This window comes from Balaenoptera acutorostrata, chromosome 9, assembly GCF_949987535.1.
Source record: "Balaenoptera acutorostrata chromosome 9, mBalAcu1.1, whole genome shotgun sequence".
Taxonomy (NCBI): Eukaryota; Metazoa; Chordata; class Mammalia; order Artiodactyla; family Balaenopteridae; genus Balaenoptera; species Balaenoptera acutorostrata.
This window is the reverse complement of record NC_080072.1, coordinates 8237967-8259922: the sequence shown is the minus strand read 5'-3', so window position 1 is coordinate 8259922 and position 21956 is coordinate 8237967. Positions and strand designations below refer to the sequence as shown.

The following is a 21956-nucleotide window of genomic DNA, read 5'->3' as shown; positions in this document are numbered from 1 at the left end:
TACTTCCGCTCCGGGGGAAAGAGGCGGAGCCTGCGAGGAGAGTAAGGCAGGTGATTGCTGGCTGCAGCCTGGAGCTTCCGGACCCTGGGAAGGGTCCCGGCGCGTCAGGGGTTGGAGGCGGGACTTTTGGTTTGGGGAGGCAGAGGCATTAGGGGGTGACAGGACCGAGGACCTCTGGGTCGTAGGGATGCCCGGGAGTCTCAGGGATGTCTGGTAGCAGGAGCCTCGGAGCTCTTGCTGGGACGATAAGACATTTTACAGACGAGGGAGGGGTCACGGGGGTGCAGAAGGGCTAGGAGTACCCTCAGGAGGTTTGTGGCAGAGGGGGCCAGCTGTCGGGCCCAAGGGTGGCTGTGGGTCCCCCGGGGTGACAGGCCTGGCTGTGCCCTCCCCCAGAACTGCCCTATCCAGATCATGGACCCTGAGGTGTCCCTGCTGCTGCAGTGCCCCCCTGGGGGGCTGCCTGAGGAGCAGGTACGGGCTGAGCTGAGCGCTGCCTACGACCGTCGCCCACTGCCAGGAGGGGACAAGGCCATCACCGCAGTCTGGGAGAGCCGGCTTCAGGCCCAGCCCTGGCTCTTTGACGCCCCCAAGTTCCGCCTGCACTCTGCCACCCTGGTGCCCACTGGCTCGCCGGGGCCACAGCTGCACCTGTGCCTGGGCCTTACTTCCTATCGAGACTTCCTGGGCACCAACTGGGCCAGCTCAGCTGCCTGGCTGCGACAGCAGGGGGCCACCGACTGGGGTGACAAGCAAGCCTACCTGGCGGACCCCTTAGGGGTGGGCGCTGCACTGGCCACTGCTGACGACTTCCTTGTCTTCCTGCGCCGCTCTGGGCAGGTGGCTGAGGCAACTGGGCTAGTGGACGTGCCCGGTGGGCACCCTGAGCCTCAGGTGAGATGCCAGGCTGGACGCAAAGACCCAGACAGCTCGGCTTTGTTTTCCTCATCCCTTAAAGGGGGAGTTGGCCTGGTGCTTATCCGAAAGTCTCTGCTCAGGGCAGCCTCTCAGCCTCCCTGCTGAATCCTGCCCCAGACCCATGGGAAGTTAGGGAATTGGGGGTGGGGGTAGGGACGGAGGACCTAGCTGGACCTGTGGTTTTCCATCTGGAAAAACAGGGCCTGGGTCAGGGGATCACCAAGGCTCTTACTCTGTGCCCAACCAGGCCCTCAGGGCCAGTGAGTGTGGGGAAAAGCAGGGCAGGAAGAGGGGAGCAGGGGCTGAGCCTGACCTCTTACAGGCCCTGTGCCCAGGTGACAGACCCCTGCACATCAACCTCCCTGGGGAGCTGGTGGTGCATGAGCTCTTCTCCAGTGTCCTTCAGGAGATCTGTGATGAGGTGAGCGAGAGGCAGGTGGGACAGAGTGGTGGGCAAGGAGGGAGGGGGTAGAACAATCCAGAATTTTACAGGTCCGGGATGGCAGGAGTGTCTGCAGGCATCTAGCTTTTTTTTTTTTGGCTGCCTCACGTGGCTTGTGGGATCTTAGTTCCTTGACCAGGGAGTGAACCCAGGCCCTTGGCAGTGAGAGTGTGGAGTCCTAATCACTGGACTGCCAGGGAATTCCCAGGCATCTGGCATTGAGCAAAGAGCTTGGCTTTGCAGCTAGGCACACTTGGAGTGGAATTCTGACCCTCATCTCTGTGTGCCTCGTCTCTGTGTTCCTCTTTACAATGGAGACAATAATAAATGTCTTGCCTACTCCCCCCAGGTTTGTTGAAAAGAGGAGTAAATGGGAGTCCCAATTACTTTTTTAAATTTTATTTATTTATTTTTGGCTGCGTTGGGTCTTCGTTGCTGTGCACAGGCTTTCTCTAGTTGAGGCAAGCGGGGGCTACTCTTCGTTGGCGGTGCGTGGGCTTCTCATTGTGATGGCTTCTCTTGTTGCGGAGCACAGGCTCTAGGCGCATGGGCTTCAGTAGTTGTGGCATGCGGGCTCAGCAGTTGTGGCTCGTGGGCTCTAGAGCGCAGGCTCAGTAGTTGTGGCGCACGGGCTTAGCTGCTCCCCAGCATGTGGGATCTTCCCGGACCAGGGATCGAACCCGTGTCCCCTGCATTGGCAGGCTGATTCTTAACCACTGCGCCACCAGGGAAGCCCCCAATTACTAAAGTGACTTCCCTAGGGTGACCCTGGGCTAACTGTTCAATCTCTCCCGTTGTGGTTTTCCTGTGTGAAATGAACATGCCCAAGATCTGACATTCTGTGATTCTGGGCACTTGAATTACACACTGTAAAATGCTGTACAAGGGTAACATGCTGTTCTTCATTGAGAGGGGCAGGGATGTGGGCAGTGGGCACTGACAGGTGGTACCCCTGGCCCCAGGTGAACCTGCCGCTGCTCACCCTGAGCCAGCCGCTGCTGTTGGGCATTGCCTGCAATGAGACCAGTGCCGGCCGTGCCAGTGCTGAGTTCTACGTCCAGTGAGTGAGCTCTGGGAGACAGGATCCTGGGTCCTGGAGTAGGTGGGTGGTTGAGCGGCATGGCTGAGGCAGCTGGGACTCCACAGGGACCTTCCAGGGTCTAAGCACTCACCAGGCCACTCTCACGTCCTTGTCCAGGTGCAGCCTGACTTCTGAGCAGGTGAGGAAGCACTACACGAATGGGGGACCTGAGGCCCACGAATCCACAGGAATCATCTTTGTGGAGACACAGGTTTGTGGTGGCAAAGTGTGTCTCATTTGGACAAGGAGCTGGGTTGGGGCTTGCAGAGGCCTGGTGATGCATGTCTGTCTCCTGGGCCTGGGTCAGAGGGGCCTCCCAAATCTCTCAGAGCTTCCCTCCAGAGGCACAAGGCCTCATTGGGGATGCCCTCAGCCCAAGGGAGAGGGCCAGGGACCTGTTCAGCCCCCCAACATGTCTCCCTAGAGGGCTCTGAGGCTCAGGAACTGTGGGCACAGCTCCTGCAAGAAACCTGAGGTCGGAATGTTTGGGTCTCACTGTCTCCCCACAGAGTGTGAGGAGGTTGCAGGAGACTGAAATGTGGGCCGAGCTCTGCCCCTCAGCCAAAGGCGCCATCTTCCTCTACAACAAAGTCCAGGAAAGTTCCACCTAAGTCTCCCTAAAGTCCCCAGCCCTATCACCACAGCTTGGAAGACAATAAAGGACTTTATTCTTGGATTCCGTTGGCGTCTGCTGTTTCTGTGAGACAGAGAGGGGCCGCTGGGAGAGCCCGGGGTGGGTGAGAGCGACAGGACAAGTGACTTGGGGGTAAAAAAGGCCCAGCCTCAGTTTTCCCCTCTGTAAGCTGAGGGCTGTGCCCCCTTGCCAGGCTCCGGTGAAGTACCAGGCCGATTATGGGGTGGAAACTGCTTTGTGAAACGCGTCTCGCTGCAGAGCGGAGTAACAGCCACGTCCGAGGGAACAGGGCAACGGGGGCTGTGCCGAAAGCCTCACTGAGGGCCAGGCCCCGTGCAGCCGCCTCCCCAGCTGGGCGCTGGCGCCTTTCTGCAAGTCCCCGGGCTGCTGTCTCGATGGGTGGGTCCGAGGCGTCAAAGGCCAATGGATGTGCGGGGGCGGGGCTTCGCCGCTGGTCCGCACCTTCAGGCCCGTGGGCGTGGTCTGGGTGTCTAAGCCAATGAGAGTGTGGACGCGGGGCCTGAATAGGAGCAGGAAACGGCGGCCGCGGAGGGGTCCGTGAGTGAAGCGGGGGCGGGGCTTCGTGTGGCTCTTCCTGCGCCCGGCCCCCGAGCTCCCAGGGTGGGAAGGGGGTCTTGGCGTCCGGGGATGGTTGTACAGACACCGAGACAAGTGTGGAGAGGGGCCCTAGACGCCCGGGTCAGAGGCGGGGACAGGGCCAGGACACTGGGGTCTGGTCTTCAGCAGGGAGGTTCCACCCGCCCCTGAGTCCCCCGGGCCTGCTTCAGTTTTCCTTTGCATCTCAACGGGGCCAGGCCCCTTCCCTCTGCCCCCAACCCCCACCCCTCATCCCCGCTGCAGTGGTTGAAGTCTGCTCCCATCCCACTGTTCTTTGTGACCTCCTTTCACCAGCTGCCCGCCTGCCTTCATGCTGCCCCTGCGCCTGCGCCGGCTGTGGCCCCACAGCCCTCCCACTCGGTTCTTCGCAGCGGCCGCCCGGCAGCGGTGAGTCGGGCGCCCGGAGCCGGGCCCGGTCGTTCAGTAGGTTTTTGTGGCTGGCCTGCCCAATTCTAGGCCCTGCGCTAGGTGCCGGGATAGTCTAGGTGCTGGGATAGTCGTGATCTCTTACTCTGCGTCAGGCGCCTTACAGGCTTGTCAGATTACCCTCACCTTCACTGCTGAGGGCACAGGATCAGAGATTAAAGGATGACCCCCAAGGTCATACAGAGAGTTAAGTGGCACACCTGGAATTTGAGCCCAACCAAACCCAATGCACTTTCCACAACTCAGGTGGTTGTCAAGCATCGCTGTGCATAACCCAGGCGGGGTGTGGGGAGCTTACAAAACTGCAGATTCCTGGGCGCTGCTCTGGAGATTCTGATTTGCAGGAATGAGGTGGGCCTCAAGAATCTATTTTTTAAAACATGCTTTTCAGGCGTTTCTGATGCAAGGGGTCTGAAAACAACACTTTGAGACTATCTGATCTGCCCCTTACCTGGAACACTCAAAAAGGAAGGGATGATTTAGAGATCTCCCTTGGCACCTGCCTCAGCCCCCTCAGCATCTGGATGCTGAGTTGAAGGGTGTGGTCCAGGGGGGCTGGGACGGGCAGGGAAGGGGTATCCTCTGTGTTTTCCTTAGCCCCTGCAGGTTTGGGTCTCTCTCCACAGGTCTGGCCCCAGTAACTACTATGAACTGTTGGGGGTGCATCCTGGTGCCAGCGCTGAAGAAGTTAAACGAGCTTTCTTCTCCAAGTCCAAAGAGGTACCAGTGGTCTTAAGTGGAGAGGGGGAAGGGAAGTCTGAGCCAGATGAGGTACGCTCCAAATTCTCAGGAATGGAGCTGAGAGGCGCACTCTGGCTGGTGCACATTCCCTCAGCATTCATAGGGAGGGGGAGCTGCCCCAAGGGGAGAGATCTGGCCAGGTGGAAAGAAAGGCTGTGGGGCAGGAGCCAGGAGTCCTGTCTGATGGGCTGGGCTTGGTTCTCTCGACCTGCCTGCTCTTGAGAAAGCTGGGACCAGGGCATACAATCAGAGCCAGGCAGCAGGTGGGGAGGGCTTGAACAAGGGGAGGGGGCAGGAGTTTGTGCTTCCTGACTCTCTGGTCTTCTAGAGGGATGTGCAGGCCTGAGAGTGAGGGTCACTGCCCAGGGAGGGCCTCTGGGTATGATATGAGCCCTTGTGGGTGGATATTATCAGGATAGATCATGGGAAGGGAGATGAGGGGAGTCCTGTCCCACCCCAGCTGCACCCTGACCGGGACCCCAGGAACCCAGCCCTGCACAGCCGCTTTGTGGAGCTGAGTGAAGCGTACCAAGTGCTGAGCCATGAGCAGAGCCGCCGCAGCTATGACCACCAGCTCCGCTCGGCAGCTCCCCCAAAGTGTCCAGGAACCACAGCCCATCCCAGGTCTGCTCATCAGGCACACAGGTACAGTAGTCCTGCCCCCAGCTTGCCACCCCCAAGTCTCCTGGGGAGCCCCATCTTTACACTGTCCCTTCTTCTACCTCCCAGCAGCTCCTGGGCACCCCCCAATGCAAAATACTGGGCCCAGTTTCATGAAGTGAGGCCGCAGGGACCAGAGTCAAGGCAGCAGCAGCACAAGCACAACCGGCGGGTGCTGGGGTACTGCCTCCTGGTCATGCTGGCAGGCATGGGCCTGCACTATGTTGCCTTCAGGTGCGCGTTCCCCTAGGGTGATGGGCAGAGGGCAGGAGGGTGGGTGAAGCCCAGTGTCAGCCATCCATCCATACCACCCCTGTGGCCTGCACCCTTGTGTCTCTCAAGCTAAGAACTGCATGAAATAGGTCTCCTCCAGACCCTCTTCTTATTTAGCAAAGGCAGCTCTGCACTAAGGGCTAATGTCATTTTCAGTTTTTTATAATTTGAATTTAAATCTTTGGTGCTGGTTGCCAGAGAGTGCTGGAGCCAACCAAAATCCTGCACAAGAAGGAAATGCATTGACCTGGGCCTCACCAGCAACTGTCTTCATTTGTTTGGCAGTTGCTGTTTTCCTGCCACCCTCTCACGCGTGCCATTGCCACTGAGGTTTGATAGCAAAGACACCTAAAGGCTGGTGCACACTGCTAGCAGTGTGCCTAGTTCAGTGATGGAGTTAGATGAACAAACCTTTCTAGTCGCCTTCAAGGACCTCCATGACAGAGCTGCTGTCACCATCTTCAGGACAGTCAGGGACCTGGGTCGCCATTAGGCCCTGGACAAGTCCCAGCTACTCTCTGCCCCTCTCCTCACCTAGCACAGGCAGTTAGCTGAGGTCCCCACAAGTGTAAAGCTGTGAGACCCTCAAGTGGGGTGGAGGGGGGTGGGACTTGGGGGACAGCGGGGATTGGGGATTCCCAGAGTCAGTTGTAACCCCCTTGCAGGAAGCTGGCGCAGATGCATCGTAGCTTCATGGATGAAAAGGATCGGATCATTACAGCCATCTACAATGACACTCGGGCCCGGGCCAGGTCTGTCCCAGCTCTTTCCTGCCCTCTCCTCACTGTCCTGGCGCCACCCTCCAGGATCCCAGTCCCGACTACCAGGTGCTCTCCCCTGCAGGGCCAACAGAGCCAGGCCCCGGGAGGAGCAACGGCAGGGGCAGCAGCTGCAGCCACCACCCGGGCCTCCTCAAGGCCCCGGGATCGTGCCCCCCGGCCCCAGCCCCTGAGCGGCTCACCTTGGAGAGCTCACCTTGGATGGGGCCTGCGGTGTGCTCCCTTCTGGGACACCCCACTCCCCAAAACGCGTGCAATAAAGTGATTCTCAGAGCTCTTGTCTGGCTCGCTCCTACAGGCCCAGAGCCCCCGGCCCGGGCCCCGCCCTCCGGGTTCTGGCGGCGGCAACCCGGGAGCCCGGCCCCCTGGGCGGTGCGTCCCCTTTCCCCTGCTGCGGCAGGAGGTGGGGTGTGTGTAGAGGGGGCGGGCCCCGCCGGCGGCCTCGCCCCCCCTCCCCCACCCCGCCCCCGCCCCGCGGCCCGGTGGGGAGCGCGTGTCTGGGTCACATGAGCCGCCCGCCCGCCAGCCCGGGCCCGGCCCCCCGCCGCCCCCGCCGTCCCCGCCGTCCCCGCTGTCCCAGCCGCCCGCCGCCGCCACCACCGGCCGCCCGCCCGCCCGGCTCCTCCGGCCGCCGCCGCCGCTGCGCTGCGCTGCGCTGCCTGCGCCCAGGGCTCGGGAGGGGGCCGCGGAGGAGCCGCCCACCGCGCCCGGCCCCCGCCCGCCGCTCCCGGGCCCGCGCCATGGGGCTCTGGCTGCCGCCGCCCCCCGCGCCGCCGGGCTAGGGCGATGCGGGCGCCCCCGGCGCGCGGCCCCCGCGGGCACCATGAGCCCCCTGCTCCGCCGCCTGCTGCTCGCCGCGCTCCTGCAGCTGGCCCCCGCCCAGGTACGTGCGTTCGCGACAACCCGCCCGCCCGCCGTGCCCTCTCTCAAGGTTGGCGGAAGTGGGGAGGCGCGGAGCGGCCGGGTTCTCGGGGATCCGCGGGGTCGGGCCTCGGACGGGGGCGTCTCGGGAGCCCGGCCTGGGCATCCCTCGGGAGGTGTCCCTCCCCGCCCGCCCGCCGGCCGGCCCAACTCCGGGGCCACTCCCCCGCCCCACCCCGTCCCCAGGGCGCAGCTGGGGGCGGGGCTACCTCGGTGCCTGCAGGATGCGGTTCGGCGCTCACTGTGCCCCCTCCTGATCTGCGACCTCGAGAACAGGCCCGGTCCCCAGGCTTGGAGGTTCGACGCTGCCGGCAGAGCGTGCCTGGCGGGTTGTAGCCAGGGCAGGGCCCAGGTCCCAGGTGGCCTGGAGAGGACAGGTAAAGCTAGAGTGGCCCGAGGAACAGAGTAGTCTGGAAAAATGTCGGAGATGAGTTTAGGCCTCCTGACTGCAAGGGCAGAGCCCTGGGGCCAGCGACAGGGCTAGCCCTTCCTGGAGTGCACCTTGGGTCCAGGTTTCTTCTCTCCTGCAGGGCCCGGTCTCCCAGCCTGATGCCCCTGGCCATCAGAAGAAAGGTAATAGTAACAATAGGAACTTTCTACTAGCCAGCACTAAGAATCTTTTCTTCCAGTCCTGATTCCAGACTCTGTGTATTCCTCATCTTGTGTAATCACACTCCTCTGTAAGATGCAAACTCTTATTCTGCCCATTTCACAGAAGAGGAGATTGAGGCAGGGGGGTTCCTGGGTTCTGGATGAACAGGGCAGGGAAGACAGATGGGGAGGGCAGAAGTGGGGGCTAGTGGAGGGTGGCTGTGACATGGGAACTAAGGAGAACAGCTTCTGGGCGCAGGGGTAGGGGAACCAGGGAGCAGCTGCAGGAAGCCCAGTGGGGACTTAACCCTTACGCATCTGCCCCCAGTGGTGTCATGGATAGACGTGTATGCTCGTGCCACCTGCCAGCCGCGGGAGGTGGTGGTGCCCCTGACCATGGAGCTCATGGGCACTGTGGCCAAGCAACTGGTGCCCAGCTGCGTGACGGTGCAGCGCTGTGGCGGCTGCTGCCCTGACGACGGCCTGGAGTGTGTGCCCACTGGGCAGCACCAAGTCCGAATGCAGGTATGGGGCAGGTGGAGCGTGCCTGGCTGGATGCTAGCGTTCTGGGGACTGAGAGGGTGGCAACCAGAGCCCTGGCTGGTGGGCAAGGTATTCTCATCTCTCCAGCCCATGGAGTGTCCCCTTCCTCTCTCTCTGACTCTCTCTCTCCCTGTTCTTCTGAGCACAGATCCTCATGATCCGGTACCCAAGCAGTCAGCTGGGGGAGATGTCCCTGGAAGAACACAGCCAGTGTGAATGCAGGTGCCAGCCAGGCCCCACTCCTGAGTTCGCAGAGACAAGGCTTGGGGGGTGCTGGGTGTTGTGGTACACCACAGTGGGGACCAGGTTTCCAAGAGTATAGCCGGGTAGGCCTGGGATCTAGGGCAAGAGAGTAGGATGCTTGGCTTCCTGATCCTCTTTTTCCTTGTCTCTTTCTGTGTCTCTTACTTTTCAGACCAAAAAAACCTGAGAGTGCTGTGAAGCTGGACAGGTGAGTCTTGGGCTCTTGCTGAGGTGGGGTTGGAGCCCAGGCCCAGCACCCAGAATGTAATGTGTGGGTGGGGCAGGGGGTGTAAGAGTGTGTCAGGAAGTTGTGGTCCCCCGCCTTCTCCTCCCACTCGTGTCCCCTTCTCCCCTTTTCCTCTGCTCCCCAAGACTATATGCTCTTCCCCGACCCCAGCTCCCGGGAAGACTCTTACTTCTCACCCGAGACATGTTGCTTCTCCTCCTAGGGCTTCCACTCCCCACCACCGTCCCCAGCCCCGCTCTGTTCCGGGCTGGGACCCTGCCCCCGGAGCACCCTCCCCAGCTGACATCACCCATCCCACTCCAGCCCCAGGCCCCTCTGCCCACGCTGCCCCCAGCGCCGCCAGCGCCCTGACCCCCGGACCTGCCACTGCCGCTGCCGACGCCGCAGCTTCCTCCGTTGTCAAGGGCGGGGCTTAGAGCTCAACCCAGACACCTGCAGGTGAGGAGTCGGGTGTGGCGTCAAGGTGCCATCCTGGAGCAGGTCCCGGTGAGCCTGCTGGTGGGAGAAGAGCCAGGGAAGGGGAAGCTTTGATTGTGCTGAACTATTGACCAAGCGCCTGCTGGCACTGGGGTCAGCATAAACAAGGCTCACATTCTGATGCGGGAGTCAGACACGAGGGCACATGATGCCAGCAGAGGATGTCAAGTCAAGAGCTGTGGTGAGGGGCACCTGACATCGTCTTTTGAGAGGTCAGAAATGTCCTGGAAGAGGTAACATCACCAGGTGTAGAAAAGAGAAAGACAGCCTTCCAGTTTGCAAAGTTCTGAGCCTTCCCAGAAACCCCTGTGGTAGAGTTTGTTCCACCTTATGTGCTCCGAGAGGCCAGGGGATATAGTGGAACGCTGGTCCACCCTTGTCCAAGTTGCTTCTCACCACCCCTCCTTTCCACAGCGGGGCCCTGGGGTGGCGTCCTGTGGGCCAGGCCAGCTGGGGCTTCCCAGGAGTGTTAGGGGAGAATGAGGTTCACAGAAGGTAAGGGGGTGAGTCTAGAGGAGCAGGGGCTGAGCTGTGCCAGCATGAACAGACCCCTTCTTTCCTTCTCAGGTGCCGGAAGCTGCGAAGGTGATACATTGCTTTTCAGACTCGGTGGGGCCACTTGCCTCACAGGCCTGCCCAGAGGGGAACAAGAGGGCATCCTGGTGGGCACAGTCCAGTCCCCGAGACCTCAACCTGGGCGGAAGCTCCTCCAAGCCCTGGGCCTCTCAGAGGGCTTTCCAACTGCCCCTTGTCTCTCTGAGGCTGCCGTCCAACAACGTGGACAGAGTTGGGTGAAGAGACCTGGAGGCAGCACAAGGGGTCATGTACCATCTTGGGAGAGAACGGGGTCCCGGCTCAGTTTTTAACCCCCTTGTGCAAGTGAGCATCTTACAACTGGCTCCTCCGTCCCCTCACTAAGAAGACCCTGGTCCTCTACAAAAAAATGAGAGTTGGGCTTCAGTACAAGAACTGTGAACCCCAGTCCCGATAAAAGAGATAGAAGGAACTGTCCCTTCCTGTGTCACTGTTTGTCACCGTCCAGGCTGGCTGGTTTGGACATGAATGTCTGCGTCACACTGCCTCCTAGACATGGAGCTTGGAGGAGATGAGGCCCAAGGCCCCACAACAGGTCACAGAGCCAGAATCGTGCATCCTTCACGTTCATGTTGTGCTAACAGGCCCTGGGGAGTCCCTGCCCCTCTGCTCATTACAAGGGTTCCTTTCTGGAAGGAGAGGGCCAGTGAGCTTGAGGTGGGACCCAGATCTGCTGAATGACCTTGGTTGTCACTGCCCCTCTCTTTCTGAGCCTCAGTTCCCACATGTGCACACGGAGGGAACAGATGATTACTGTGGTCTGGGCCCTTGGGCTCCAAGAAAGTTCGAGAGTCACGTAATAGGAAAGAACACCCATCTTCCCTGCCGGGTTACACTCTGTGTTTGCAGCTTTTTGCTCCCGGTAGCTTAACTCGAAGGTCACGCACCTGCTCTGCCCCCACCTCACTCCCACATCCCTGAAAGGGAGGCAGCACCAAAGGTCTGTGGTCGGTGGGCCCCACTCACCCCAACCACACAGTCTTCTCCACTCTCGCCTCCCTTGCACCTTGGGCTCCCCTCCCCAGGCGCTGCTTGGGACTCTCCTGACCTTTATCTGACCCAGCCCAAGCTCAGTGGCCAGCTTTCGGCCTGCAGCCTTCAGTGCCCCTGGGGCTGAGTGATGAGGGGGTGAACTGAAGGGCAACCTTGGGCACCAGTGCTTTGCCCCATCGAGACAGAACATTCATGGCAGAGGTTAAGCTAAAGCAGCTACCCTAATGGAGGCCTTCTCTGAAGTGTTAGATTAGAAGGTGGGGTAGTGATCTTGTTGGGCCCAAACCAAGAGTGGGGTTAAACCAGAAGAGGCAATTCCTGACAGTGAGTGCTACTTTCAAATCATTTTCTCAGCTATTCTGTCACCCAAAATGCCAGAGCTCAATTAGAGTGAGACAGATGAGGGTTAGGGACACTAGCTACCACCTCCCAAGCCCATTTAAGCCTGCCCAGCGTGCACACTGCTCCGTATGTGCCTTCTCGCCGAGTCCTCAATTCTGAGTGTTGTAATTATCTTCCTTTTTCAGTTGAGGAAATAGGCTCGAAAAGTCTGACTGACCTGGGGATTTGGCCTCAGGTCGGCTCTCTCCCTAACACTCAACTTAGGTTTAGCTGCCTCCCAATTGCAGGTTCATTACTTCAATGGACAGATGTTCACTCCTGGGTGCTGTGGCACCTGGAAATAAGTCCGGTTGGGGGACGGACCCAGCCAGACCATTACAGTCATGATTCAGGGGTCATTGTGCAGCAGGTAGAGGCAGGCCTGTACGCTGGGAGAGAAAAAAAGGAGAGCATTCGCCGTGGACCAGGGCCTGGCAGTGCACATCACTTGCAGCAATCCTACAGGGGCCCTGCGGGGTGGATGTTATCAAGCCCGAGTTACCAGGCCAAGGAACTTGCTCAAGGTCACACAGCTAGTCAATGAGTGGCAGACCCTGGATTCAAACCCAGGGCTCACTCTGAAACCAGGCTCTTTCCACAGTAACTGAGGATTGTGTATCCTGAAGAGGCTCAGGGGCAAACAGGAGAGCCGTGGGAGAGGCTGGGGGCGACATAAGATGGCGTCTCAAGACCCCCTCCGCGAACCCGCGCCCACCTGACCTTAATTTCACCTCGACCGGAAGTGCCTTCGCCCCTTCCAGAAGTCACTTTCACCTAACCTTATGGACTACAGAGCCACCGGACATGACGCATAAGTCACATGGCGGCGCGGGGGGCGGAGCTAGAGAAGGCCGCCCAGGCGGGCGTGTGGCCGCGGGTTTCGCACGGTCCAATGAGGGCGGGCGGCGTGGCCGGGTCTGGTGGCGACGATGACGCGCCTGCGCAGAGACGGCAGCACGACTGGGGTTGACTCCGGGGGCGCGGCGAGGAGGTGAGCGGGGGCCACAGCCCGGGCTGTGGGGAGCCGGGGTGCAAGGGGGCAGGCTGGATCAGGCGGGGCAGGAGCGGGCCGGGGCTCTGAGTGTCAACAAGGGATAGGTTACGAGGAAATTGAGGGTTCGGGTCAGAGCTGTCTGGGGATGCCGCAGGGGGAGGGTTCTCACGCCTCACGGGGCGGGGCTCCGGGAGTTGGGGCGGGACGTGGAACGGAGACGGGCGGGACTTCTGAGCTTGTGCCGGTGGAAGGCGGAGCCCCAGGGCGGGGGGCGGGGTTAGGACTGGTGAGGGACGGAGACCGGCCCTTGGAGGAGGAGCTGGAACAGGCGGAAGGAGAAGCCTCGGGTTTGGAGACCAAGGGGGAAGGAGCCCAGGCACCGGGGGCGCGGCCTCAGCCGGTGAGTGGCGTGGCTACAGTTCAGGAAAAAGGGTCTAGTCCTGTCGGGGGCGGGACTACAGGGCCGGGGGCGGAACCACGCCCTCTAAAGGGTGGGGCTAAGGAGCCCAGCGAAGGGGTAGGCCCAGGTAATGGCCCGGGGCGTCCACGCGGGGGCGGTCTCCGTGGTGGCCGTGCCTGGGGACGCGGTAGGCCGAAAACTCCCCCGGGAGAGGTGGTGTGGGTGGAGCGGGCTCGGCGGCCACCCGACACGGGGCCAGTGTGGGTGCCCCGCAGGCCCCCGAGGGCTCAGAGTTGGGGCGGCGCCTCGGGCGGAGGCACAGGACCAGCCTGGGGGGTACCCCCGGAGGACAGGGGCTCCCCGGAGCCACCCAGTGGCGACGTGTGGGTGCCTCGGGGCCGACCCCCTGCGGCAGCCGCAGAGGTGTGGGTGTGCTGGGCGGGAGGCAATTGGGTGTGGCGTGAATGGGGTCGCCCGGTTGGGGCAACTGCTGCGCAGCCAGATAAGGTTTGGACTTTGCGGAAAGGGACGGGGGGGAATTGAAGAGCAGAGCTGGGGACTGGGAGGGACGGAAGGGCAGGGGGTGAGCAAAGGGGCTGGACCCTGGCTGCTGTGGCCTCCCCTGACCCCCTCCCCCCGCTGCTGGGGTCCTCGGGCAAGCCCCCTTCTCACTGGACTGGTAAGTGTGGCCGCGGAGCCTGGGGGAGGGGGCGGTGACCCGGGACAAGGGGATCCCCAGGGGCAGGCAAGGTACGGTGGGGTGGAATCCTCCTGGTACCTGCCCGTATTCCATGCCCTCCCGTTCCTCTCCCCCGGTTGGTTGGTCGGGGTCTGTCCCCGCAGAAACATGAGGCTGAGCTGGGTCCTGACAGTATTGTCCATCTGCCTGAGTGCCCTGGTCACGGCCGCCGGGGCCGAGGGCAAACGGAAGCTGCAGATCGGAGTCAAGAAACGGGTAGACCACTGTCCCATCAAATCACGCAAAGGGGACGTCCTGCACATGCACTACACGGTGGGTGAAGGAGTGGAGCTTTTGTGGGTGGGTGGGCCTTCCGGGGACCAGAAAGGACTTGGGAGCCAGGTTTGTCTGCCAAAAGGTGGGTGACCTTGGGCAAGTCTCATCTACTTTGCATGATCCTATCTTGCTCTTCACTGTCTACTCCCAGTTGGCACCAGCAAGCAGTGCAATGTACTGTGAGCTGCCCAAGGTGCTGTCCCTTTCTAGGACTATGGCCGCCAGTGCTGTGGGCTGCCACCTTGATGGGAAGAGCACCTGGGGGTGGGGGTGTCAGAGCAGACCCTCCTCCTCACTGGCCTTCCCATGGTCTCACAGGGTAAGCTGGAAGATGGAACAGAGTTTGACAGCAGCCTGCCCCAGAACCAGCCCTTTGTCTTCTCCCTGGGCACGGGCCAGGTCATCAAGGGCTGGGACCAGGGGCTCCTAGGGTGAGTCGAGGGGCCATGGCTGTGGTCCAGGAGGTGAACTGTGGGAGGCAAGCTCCAGGTATGGGGTGGGGGCAGGGAGCCTGGGTGCTGCCACATGCTGAACATGTGTTGTCCTACAGGATGTGTGAGGGGGAAAAGCGGAAGCTGGTGATCCCGTCAGAGCTAGGTAAGAGGCCCTTCCTGAGTGGGGATAAGGAGTTCAGGGTTATATCTACGTAAGGGTGAAGACTGGTTCAGCCTCTGCATTGATCTCCACTCAATCCATTCAATACATGCCACTTCCAAGTCTAGTTGTGTCCAGCAGTGAGGACAGGGCAAGACCCTTGGGACGCTTGGCTCTGGTGCCCACTCTCTGCCCTCTACAAGACCTTTAGCAGCCCCCTCCCAAATCCATTACACCTTTTCCATTTCTGGCCTTGTGCTGGGATGGGCAGAGGCTTGGTTTCAGCCTCATTGTCTGCAGAACACCTCACTCTGCCTGGCCACGGCTCACTTTCTTTGTGCATCTTTGCAGGGTACGGAGAGCGGGGAGCTCCCCCAAAGATTCCAGGTAATAAACCTTCCTGCCCCCCATCTCCTGCACCCATTCCATCTCCCTGTGGCCCTGGTTCTCATTCTGATCCCACTTCTCCCCTGCAGGCGGTGCAACCTTGGTGTTCGAGGTGGAGCTGCTCAAAATCGAGCGACGTTCAGAACTGTAGCCAAACTGGGGAGGGGTGGTGGAGAGGCCCCCATCAGGGACCAGACTGTTTAAAGAAAGAAAAAAACTTAAAAGCCCATGAAGTGAGACTGTGTTTGTCTGTGGGCCCTGGAGACTTAAGAAACCACAGCTTCAGCCTTCCCTCTCCCTCATCCTCCCCCCATCCCTCCCTCTCCTTTCCTGGTTGCAGAGCCTTGGGGTCTAGTAGGTTCAGTGGCATGGAGGTCACAATGGCCAAACCCTGGGTGACGTGGTGGCCCTTGTCCAGAGGGAAAAAGGAGTATTCCTGCCTTCCAGTAGCAACACGGCTCCTCCCCAACTCCCCAGCCACTTCCAGATCCTGGTCTGGGAGCCAGCACTGGGCTATCGCCATGGCTACGTGGCCCTCAGGAAGGCCTGCGGTCACCTGGGGAGAAGCTGAGCTGGCAGCAGTTGTAAGAGCAGTGTGTCCCCCCTAAAAGAAACCAGACGAGCCTGTTAACTGCACCAAAGGCATATCCTAGCTTTATTAAAGGGCCCGCGCCGCAGTCAATATAAAAACACAAAAAGTCCCGTCAGTTTAATAATAATAAAAAACCCCAAAAATGGAAAACTGAGGGGGCAGGGAAGAGGCCCCTGGGCCAGGGGCACGGGGAGCACTGCGCATGGCACCAGGCCTGGCCGCAGGGCCCCCCGGTATTGCTGTTGCTACGAGGTTGCGGGGCAGCGATTGTCCTGTGGGAGCCACCGTTCACCTGGGTCGAGGACCCTTACTTCTTCTGGGGTGTGCTCAGCTTCTGCATGCCCCGGATCTTGTCCAGCAGGCCAGAGATGAAGGCCTGGAGGGAGGGAGGACATTAGGGAGACCAGAACCCAAGATGACAGGACCCCAGGCTCCTCACCTCACCCTCTGGGGAAACCACCTCCTTACCTCAGTGGGTTTGTAACAGTCAACCAGCAGCTCCTAATGGGGCATGGGGGAAAAGTATAACTATGAGTCTCTAGAACACGGGCCTAAAGTTCACCTATACCCTCTTCCAAGGCACTGGGGCCACCCTAAGGCACAGGAGATGCCACAGCTACTGAACAGCTAGGCAAGTACCACTGGCCCTATTTGATGGAGCCAGAAGCTGAGCCCAGGAAGGTCACAGAACTGGCTGACTCAGACCAAAGAAGGCCTGGCTCCAGAGGCTTGCCTACCCACGGGGCAGTGCCTCCAGGCACCCCTCTATTCCCTGCTCCCCTGACCTGGCCCTGCTGCCCCCCAACCCCTCTCACCTTGACCCTGGCAGCTCGGGTATCATCGCTCTCCATGTCCAGGAGTTCATCCACGTCAATCTCCAGCTCCGGGATCTCCTCTTCCTGGGGTAGGGGTGGGGGAGGAGGGAGAGACAAGGGCCTGAGTTGGGAGAGAGGGTGTGAGAGGGGCTCTCTGGCTGAGGCCCCTGCCCTACTGCAGATGAGCCAGCCCTCTTGCCCAGCAGACAGCGGCAGCTGCTCCGAGGAGAAAACAGATCAGGCCTGTGCCAAGGCAAACTGCCCAATGAGGGGGGGAGCTTCCTGTCCCTGCCAGTTGGGCACCCTGGGTGCCAGACAGCTAAGGCTGGGGATCCTGGGCTGGGAACCCTGCAGATGTGTCTCCCCAACTTCCGGGCCCCCCATCTCAACCAGAGCACAGGTGGGGCCAGCTGTCCCAACTCATCACAGCCCCTTCCCCTCCCCCAAACACCTGTCACAGCTTCCCAGGAGTGAGGAGGAAGTGAAGGGTGAGGGGTCAGTGGGAAGGACCCAGGCCTGGTAAAGGGGAAACAAAGAGCCCATGCTTTGCTGAGGGAGGGGGTGCCTGCCACCCCTCCCCCCCCAGGAAGCATCTCTCCGGTCTGGAGTCAGCTGCATCCCAGGGCTGCACTAGGGTAGGCAGCACAGGGCAAACCCACTCCTCCACCCTGCCCCCCGGGGACTGAGTCACCATTTGATCAAGGAAGGAGTCATAGGGTGGAGAACTAGAACCCAGAGAGTGGGCTACCTTACCCCCCATGGCAAGATGGAGCTCCAGGTTAGCCCATTAGAATAGGCAAGACCCGTACCACCACCACTCAGGCTAGCTAGCGCCTTTTAACCAGTCTAGGCTAGCAGGCAATAGGTAGCTCTCCTTTCCCCGCCAGCCCAGACAATCTCCGAGTCTCCTGTCTAAGGCAGCAGATAAGAAAGGAGTGACTTAGGTCAGACAAGAAAGAACATACATTGGGGGCGGGGAGTACGGAGAGCTGGGGAGCGCGCGGAAGCGGAGCGCCCATTGACTCCGGGTGACAGGCGGGCTCAAGGTGGGGTTCCCAGGCGGCGCGAATCGGGACCGATTTTAGGGTGTCGGCGCAGGGTGGGGGACACACCTGGCAGTCGTAGAGGCGAGTGAGCTGCTCCAGGATCCACTCCTCCAGGTTGAGGCGCTTCCGTAGCTCCTTGCGGTCGTACTTGACCGTGACCTTCCCTTGGCGCCTCACTGGGCCCTCGTCGTCCGCGCCGCCAGGGCCCTCGCCTGCAGCCCCAGGGGGGCTCTGAAAGTAGACGCGGGGCCCTGGGCCGCCACTCCCGGGTCCAGGGGCCGGAGCCGCCAACGCCGCGCCCCCTGCGGGGCCGCTGTCCGCCATGGCGGCCGCCGGGGCCACGTGCGCGCGTCGGGCCCCTCCCTGCGCCGCCGCCTCCGGGACGCCCGCCGGCTGGCTCCGGGCCGCTGGCTCGGGTTAGCTCGTGAGCTCGGCTCCGCACGGCTCCGCGGCGAGGGCGGCGGCGGGGGCGCCCGGGGGCAGCTGCAGCATGCGGAGCCCCCGGGCCTGGCCTGGCCGCGCCCCGCCCCCTCCCCGCCGATCCGCCCGCCCTTTGTCCCCCGCGGCCGCCGCCCGAGCCGCCGCAGCCGAAGCCGCTTTCTCTGTCTCGATCGCTTCCCCCGCCCCCCGACCACACCCCCTTAAAGGGACAGTCCTGCAGCAGGCCCCTCACCTCTACCCCGCCCCCGGGCAGGGGCTAGGAGAGGGTCTAGTCCTTAGAGGTTTGGACCTAGCTGTCCGCTATCCCTTTTAACCTTCCTGCCCCAAGCCCAGGCGTTCGAAGCGTCCGGTAGCCGGATTTGCGCTCCTGCGGGGAACCTAGTGTTCTGACCTCACTGAAGCAAAAACAGGGGACGTCTGAGAATGGAGGGGAGTGGGCACTGTATACAGGACAGAGGTCCGAGAAAGAGACGTGGGAGCCCCCGACTTCTGGGTCCTCAGGCCCTTGGCCAGCGGGTAAAGAGCAGGCTTCTTCGCGCGGACGGACACGTGGGCCGGACGCCCGGGGGTGGAGGAGTGGAGAAGGCGGGCAGGCGCTGCCCAGGTCACCGGACGCCCTACTCGTCGGGGTTCCGCGCCCCCCATGATGGAGGCCTAGGTTGGGGGTGAGCTGAGCCATCCGGGCGGCCTGAAGGGCCAGACCCCAGGCAGCCACCGCCCACCCGCCAAGATGGCGGCGGGGGACGGAATTATGGGAAATGTAGTCCCCAGGGTCCGGCCCCCATGGCCGCCCCTCCCCTGGAGCGGAACCGGGTCCTGGAAGCACAGAACTTGTTTGGAGCGCTCTCGTAGGGCTGGTCTCCACAGGGCGCGGTTCTCTGCACCCCGCAACCTCTGTGTGTACAAACTGAGGCGTAAAGAGCTGGGAAGTGGGGGAGCCGGTACTCACGATAATAAAGATAATAACAGCTGACCCTAACGAGAGTTCCTCCGGTCGGTTCCACATAGTCGGTTCCAGTGTGAGGGCACCTCACTCGCTCTCCGGTAGATCCTCGCCCTGCGGCCTCCTCTGTCCTTCAGATCTCACAGGCGCCTTATCTGGCCCACCTCTCTTAATCAGACCGTGCGTCTCATTCCCGCACCTGCTTTGATTTTCCATATTTTAAAATAGTGTCTCTCATTCATTTGTTCATTGTCTGTCTCCCATTTCTCAACTATGAGCTCCATGAGGTCGAGACCTGTCTGGACCTTGTTTACTGCTGATGCCCATGGCTGAGTGGGCCTGCTGGGCTTCAAACCCACATGCATCGTGCAAATTACCTGACTCTTGAACTCTCAGCATCTAGGTCAGACTCATAGTAGGTGTTCGATAACTATTGGTTGAACAAATGACCGAATGAAGGAATGAATGGCTTCTTCTGTGCATCCATTTCCTCTGAAGCCTGTGGCAAAGATTAAATAGGAAAGTGCATGGAAGATTCAAGGACTGAACCACAGGGGTTAAGTCACACAGCCAGATAGAGATGGAGCTCAGCTTGTATACCCAGGTCCCCTGACACAAAATCACTACTCATACCACTGCACAAGGCTGTGGAGCTCTGTTTGGGATACTTCCACAGACAGCAGGCTCACCCTCTGCAGTCCCAACCAGAGTCTCAGGGTCTGAGAGGCAGTAAGTCCCAACCCCTCACAGACACCCTCTCTCTGGATGCCAGAGAAGTCCTCTGCAGTAGGTGGAGTTCAGAGAGAGGTTGACACTGGCCCAGGGTCACACAGCTGGTGCTGCAGACAAACTCAAACCTAGGACTGTAGGCTTACCTTGTAGCTGCGGAGAATAGACAATAAGAAGGCGCTGCTGAGAATGGTGTGTGTGGTGATGGTGGTGGTGGGATTCAGGCCAGGGTAGGGGGCAGGTTAATGTGGCTCGGTGACGGGCTGACACCTCCTCCCTCTCTAGCCCCCATTCTGGCCTTAGCCTCCCTTTGGCCAGCCTGGGGGGCCAGGGAAGGACTGACCCTGCTCTTGCGGATTAGGCAGGACCCACTCTTTCAAAGAGAGCCCCATCCCCAGCCTGGCCTCTGGCTCTGAGCTTGGCCTGATGGGAGAAGCAACTTACCCACGTCCAAATTCCCCACCACACCCCACCTAACCCCACTGGGGCGGGTCTGTTCTTTCTGAACTGGAGCATTGATTCAGGCCTTGGGGAGCTCACAGTTACAAGAGAGGATATACCATAGCTTGTTGTGGGAGTGAAACCTACTGGCGGTGAAGACCTGGGTACCAGCCCCAGCTCTGCACCCCCCAGATGCTATGACCCTGAGCAATGATCTTCCTGTCCCTCCTCCCCTCAAGGCTGGTGTGAAGGGCTCCGGTCATGTCCAAATTTCAGGGGTCCCCTGAGGATTCTCTAGGCTGAACAGGGAAGAGCCAGGGATGCTTTTCCTGACTCTCCCTCTCTCCACCTTCTGTGCTACCCCCAGGGCACTCCCAGATTCCTGGGGCTGACTCCCCTGCACATCCAGTCCCTTCCCATGGCCACCTACCCTGTGAACAGTTAGTGCAGGGCTTCCCTGGTGGCGCAGTGGTTGAGAATCTGCCTGCTAATGCAGGGGACACGGGTTCGAGCCCTGGTCTGGGAAGATCCCACATGCCACGGAGCAGCTGGGCCCGTGAGCCACAATTGCTGAGCCTGCGCGTCTGGAGCCTGTGCCCCGCGACGGGAGGGGCCGCGATAGAGAAAGGCCCGCGCACCGCGATGAAGAGCGGTCCCCGCACCGCGATGAAGAGTGGCCCCCGCTTGCCGCAACTGGAGAAAGCCCTCGCACGAACCGAAGACCCAACACAGCCAAAAATAAAATAAATAAATAAATAAAATCAAGTAAAACTTAAAAAAAAAAAAAAAAACAGTTAGTGCAGATGGCCATGATGGCCTGCAGCTGTCTTGGAGGCTGGGCTGCCCAGCACAGAACCTTGGAGTGGAAGAACTGGGTTCAAATCCTGCCTCTGCCCTAGGCTTTGAGGCACTGGGCAAGTCACTTACCTGCCCTGAGCCTCTTCAGAGGGGCGGATTCTGCTGACTTCTGGTGGTTTGGGGCTGAGGTCAGGGCTCCAAGACCATATCCCAGCCCTTGCTCTCCTGTCTGAACCTGTCACCGCTGCTGCTCTTCATCCTTCCAGCCTCAGGCTGTGGCCTCCCCAGCCCCACCCCTCTTGGGATCCTGGCCCCCCTCCACCAGAGGGCAGCTAAGGCTGCTTTCAGCACCTCCTCAAAGCAGAGGCCCTAGGGAGGGTCCCTTGGCTGAGACCGCTCCTTTAATCAAGGGTAGAGGCCGGAAAGTCTGCCTTCCTTCCACCATTTACTGCTTGCCGAGAAACTCTATTACCATTACCAAGGCTGCAAGAAAGTGTCCGAGGAGGAAGAAGCCCTCTAATGGGGGTTGCCCTGGCCTCGGGAGACACAGGGGTGGAGGGAGAGGGGGAGGGGCTCAGGCCCAGGAAGCAGGCTCCCATCCTGTTTTCCAAGGAGCTGCTGCCTAGAGCTTCTACCCCTAAACTCAGGCCCTGGCTCTAGGCCCCGCTAGCCCCCTGCCCCAGAGCTGATCCATGCCCTTTCCTCCTTCCTCCCCCTTGTCCCCACAGCCTGCTCTCACTCCTTAGAGATCCAGCTGTCTACACCTAGGGGTCATCTCATACTCATTTGACTATTTCATCCTCTGACAACCTTCACCTTCTGGACAAGGTGACTGAGGCACAGAGAGATGAGGTTCTGCCGGTAGACTTGAACCCAAGTCAGCGGGAGCAGAGGCCAATCTCTACCCGGCATGGCTCTGCCCAATGAGACCCCGTAGTCCCTGAGTCTCTGAGGGCTATGGCTCTGTTGCTCTGGTGAGAGAGGACAAGGATCACAAGTCCTGTCCCCCTTTCTTTGTCTCTTCAAGGGCAAGGAGTAAAGGCAGGACATAAACTGGCCTTCAAGACAGAGGGCTGCAATCTTCCTATGAAGCTGTGTGACCTTGGGCAAGTCCTTTCCCCTCTCTGCGCCTCAAGTAGAGATAATAATCACACCCCACAGGGCCTCAGCCAAAGGCTAGGAGATCTGTTAGGTTAGAG

At 60.4% G+C, this 21956-nt stretch overlaps 5 protein-coding genes across 20 annotated transcripts; 4 read left to right on the top strand and 1 right to left on the bottom strand.

The window, feature by feature from the left end:
* The first annotated feature begins 2 nt into the window (after positions 1 to 2).
* On the top strand, positions 3 to 3117 carry NUDT22 (nudix hydrolase 22). Of its 3 annotated transcripts, none has more exons than XM_057553851.1 (6): positions 3 to 46; positions 397 to 894; positions 1241 to 1339; positions 2323 to 2420; positions 2559 to 2652; positions 2951 to 3117. In XM_057553851.1, the coding sequence occupies exons 2-6, from the start codon at positions 415 to 417 to the stop codon at positions 3050 to 3052; spliced, it is 873 nt and encodes a 290-aa protein (XP_057409834.1). In that variant the 5' UTR covers positions 3 to 46; positions 397 to 414; the 3' UTR covers positions 3053 to 3117. The 3 variants fall into 3 exon arrangements, with proteins under 3 accessions (XP_057409834.1, XP_028020357.1, XP_007174389.2); XM_028164556.2 differs by having other exon boundaries at positions 5 to 50; XM_007174327.3 differs by having other exon boundaries at positions 38 to 110.
* Positions 3118 to 3577: 460 nt separating this feature from the next.
* Positions 3578 to 6845, top strand: DNAJC4 (DnaJ heat shock protein family (Hsp40) member C4). 7 transcript variants are annotated; one of them, XM_057553846.1, is made up of 6 exons: positions 3578 to 3629; positions 3988 to 4080; positions 4746 to 4839; positions 5321 to 5505; positions 5590 to 5754; positions 6459 to 6845. In XM_057553846.1, the coding sequence occupies exons 2-6, from the start codon at positions 4004 to 4006 to the stop codon at positions 6835 to 6837; spliced, it is 900 nt and encodes a 299-aa protein (XP_057409829.1). In that variant the 5' UTR covers positions 3578 to 3629; positions 3988 to 4003; the 3' UTR covers positions 6838 to 6845. The 7 variants fall into 7 exon arrangements, with proteins under 7 accessions (XP_057409829.1, XP_057409830.1, XP_007174391.2 ...); XM_057553847.1 differs by having other exon boundaries at positions 3618 to 3696; XM_007174329.3 differs by lacking the exon at positions 3578 to 3629 and having other exon boundaries at positions 3640 to 4080; positions 5593 to 5754; positions 6459 to 6545; positions 6637 to 6845.
* Positions 6846 to 7089: 244 nt separating this feature from the next.
* VEGFB (vascular endothelial growth factor B) lies at positions 7090 to 10605 on the top strand. 3 transcript variants are annotated; one of them, XM_007174331.3, is made up of 7 exons: positions 7099 to 7455; positions 8024 to 8066; positions 8413 to 8609; positions 8776 to 8849; positions 9043 to 9078; positions 9320 to 9555; positions 10162 to 10605. In XM_007174331.3, exons 1-6 carry the CDS (start codon positions 7396 to 7398, stop codon positions 9531 to 9533), a joined length of 624 nt encoding a protein of 207 aa, XP_007174393.1. In that variant the 5' UTR covers positions 7099 to 7395; the 3' UTR covers positions 9534 to 9555; positions 10162 to 10605. The 3 variants fall into 3 exon arrangements, with proteins under 3 accessions (XP_028020359.1, XP_007174393.1, XP_007174394.1); XM_007174332.2 differs by having other exon boundaries at positions 7102 to 7455; positions 9421 to 9555; XM_028164558.2 differs by lacking the exon at positions 9320 to 9555 and having other exon boundaries at positions 7090 to 7455.
* A 1790-nt stretch (positions 10606 to 12395) lies between these two features.
* On the top strand, positions 12396 to 15181 carry FKBP2 (FKBP prolyl isomerase 2). Of its 6 annotated transcripts, none has more exons than XM_007174322.2 (6): positions 12396 to 12553; positions 13800 to 13968; positions 14290 to 14402; positions 14522 to 14568; positions 14917 to 14952; positions 15042 to 15181. In XM_007174322.2, the coding sequence occupies exons 1-6, from the start codon at positions 12492 to 12494 to the stop codon at positions 15101 to 15103; spliced, it is 489 nt and encodes a 162-aa protein (XP_007174384.1). In that variant the 5' UTR covers positions 12396 to 12491; the 3' UTR covers positions 15104 to 15181. The 6 variants fall into 6 exon arrangements, with proteins under 6 accessions (XP_007174384.1, XP_007174386.1, XP_007174388.1 ...); XM_007174324.3 differs by lacking the exon at positions 12396 to 12553 and adding an exon at positions 12829 to 12956; XM_007174326.3 differs by lacking the exon at positions 12396 to 12553 and adding an exon at positions 13060 to 13083.
* A 398-nt stretch (positions 15182 to 15579) lies between these two features.
* On the bottom strand, positions 15580 to 17897 carry PPP1R14B (protein phosphatase 1 regulatory inhibitor subunit 14B). Its single transcript, XM_007174468.2, is given in 6 exon segments — positions 15580 to 15920; positions 16013 to 16045; positions 16360 to 16443; positions 17472 to 17753; positions 17755 to 17861; positions 17864 to 17897. Coding segments are annotated over 6 exon segments (609 nt in total). The 3' UTR covers positions 15580 to 15851.
* Between the last annotated feature and the right edge of the window lie 4059 nt (positions 17898 to 21956).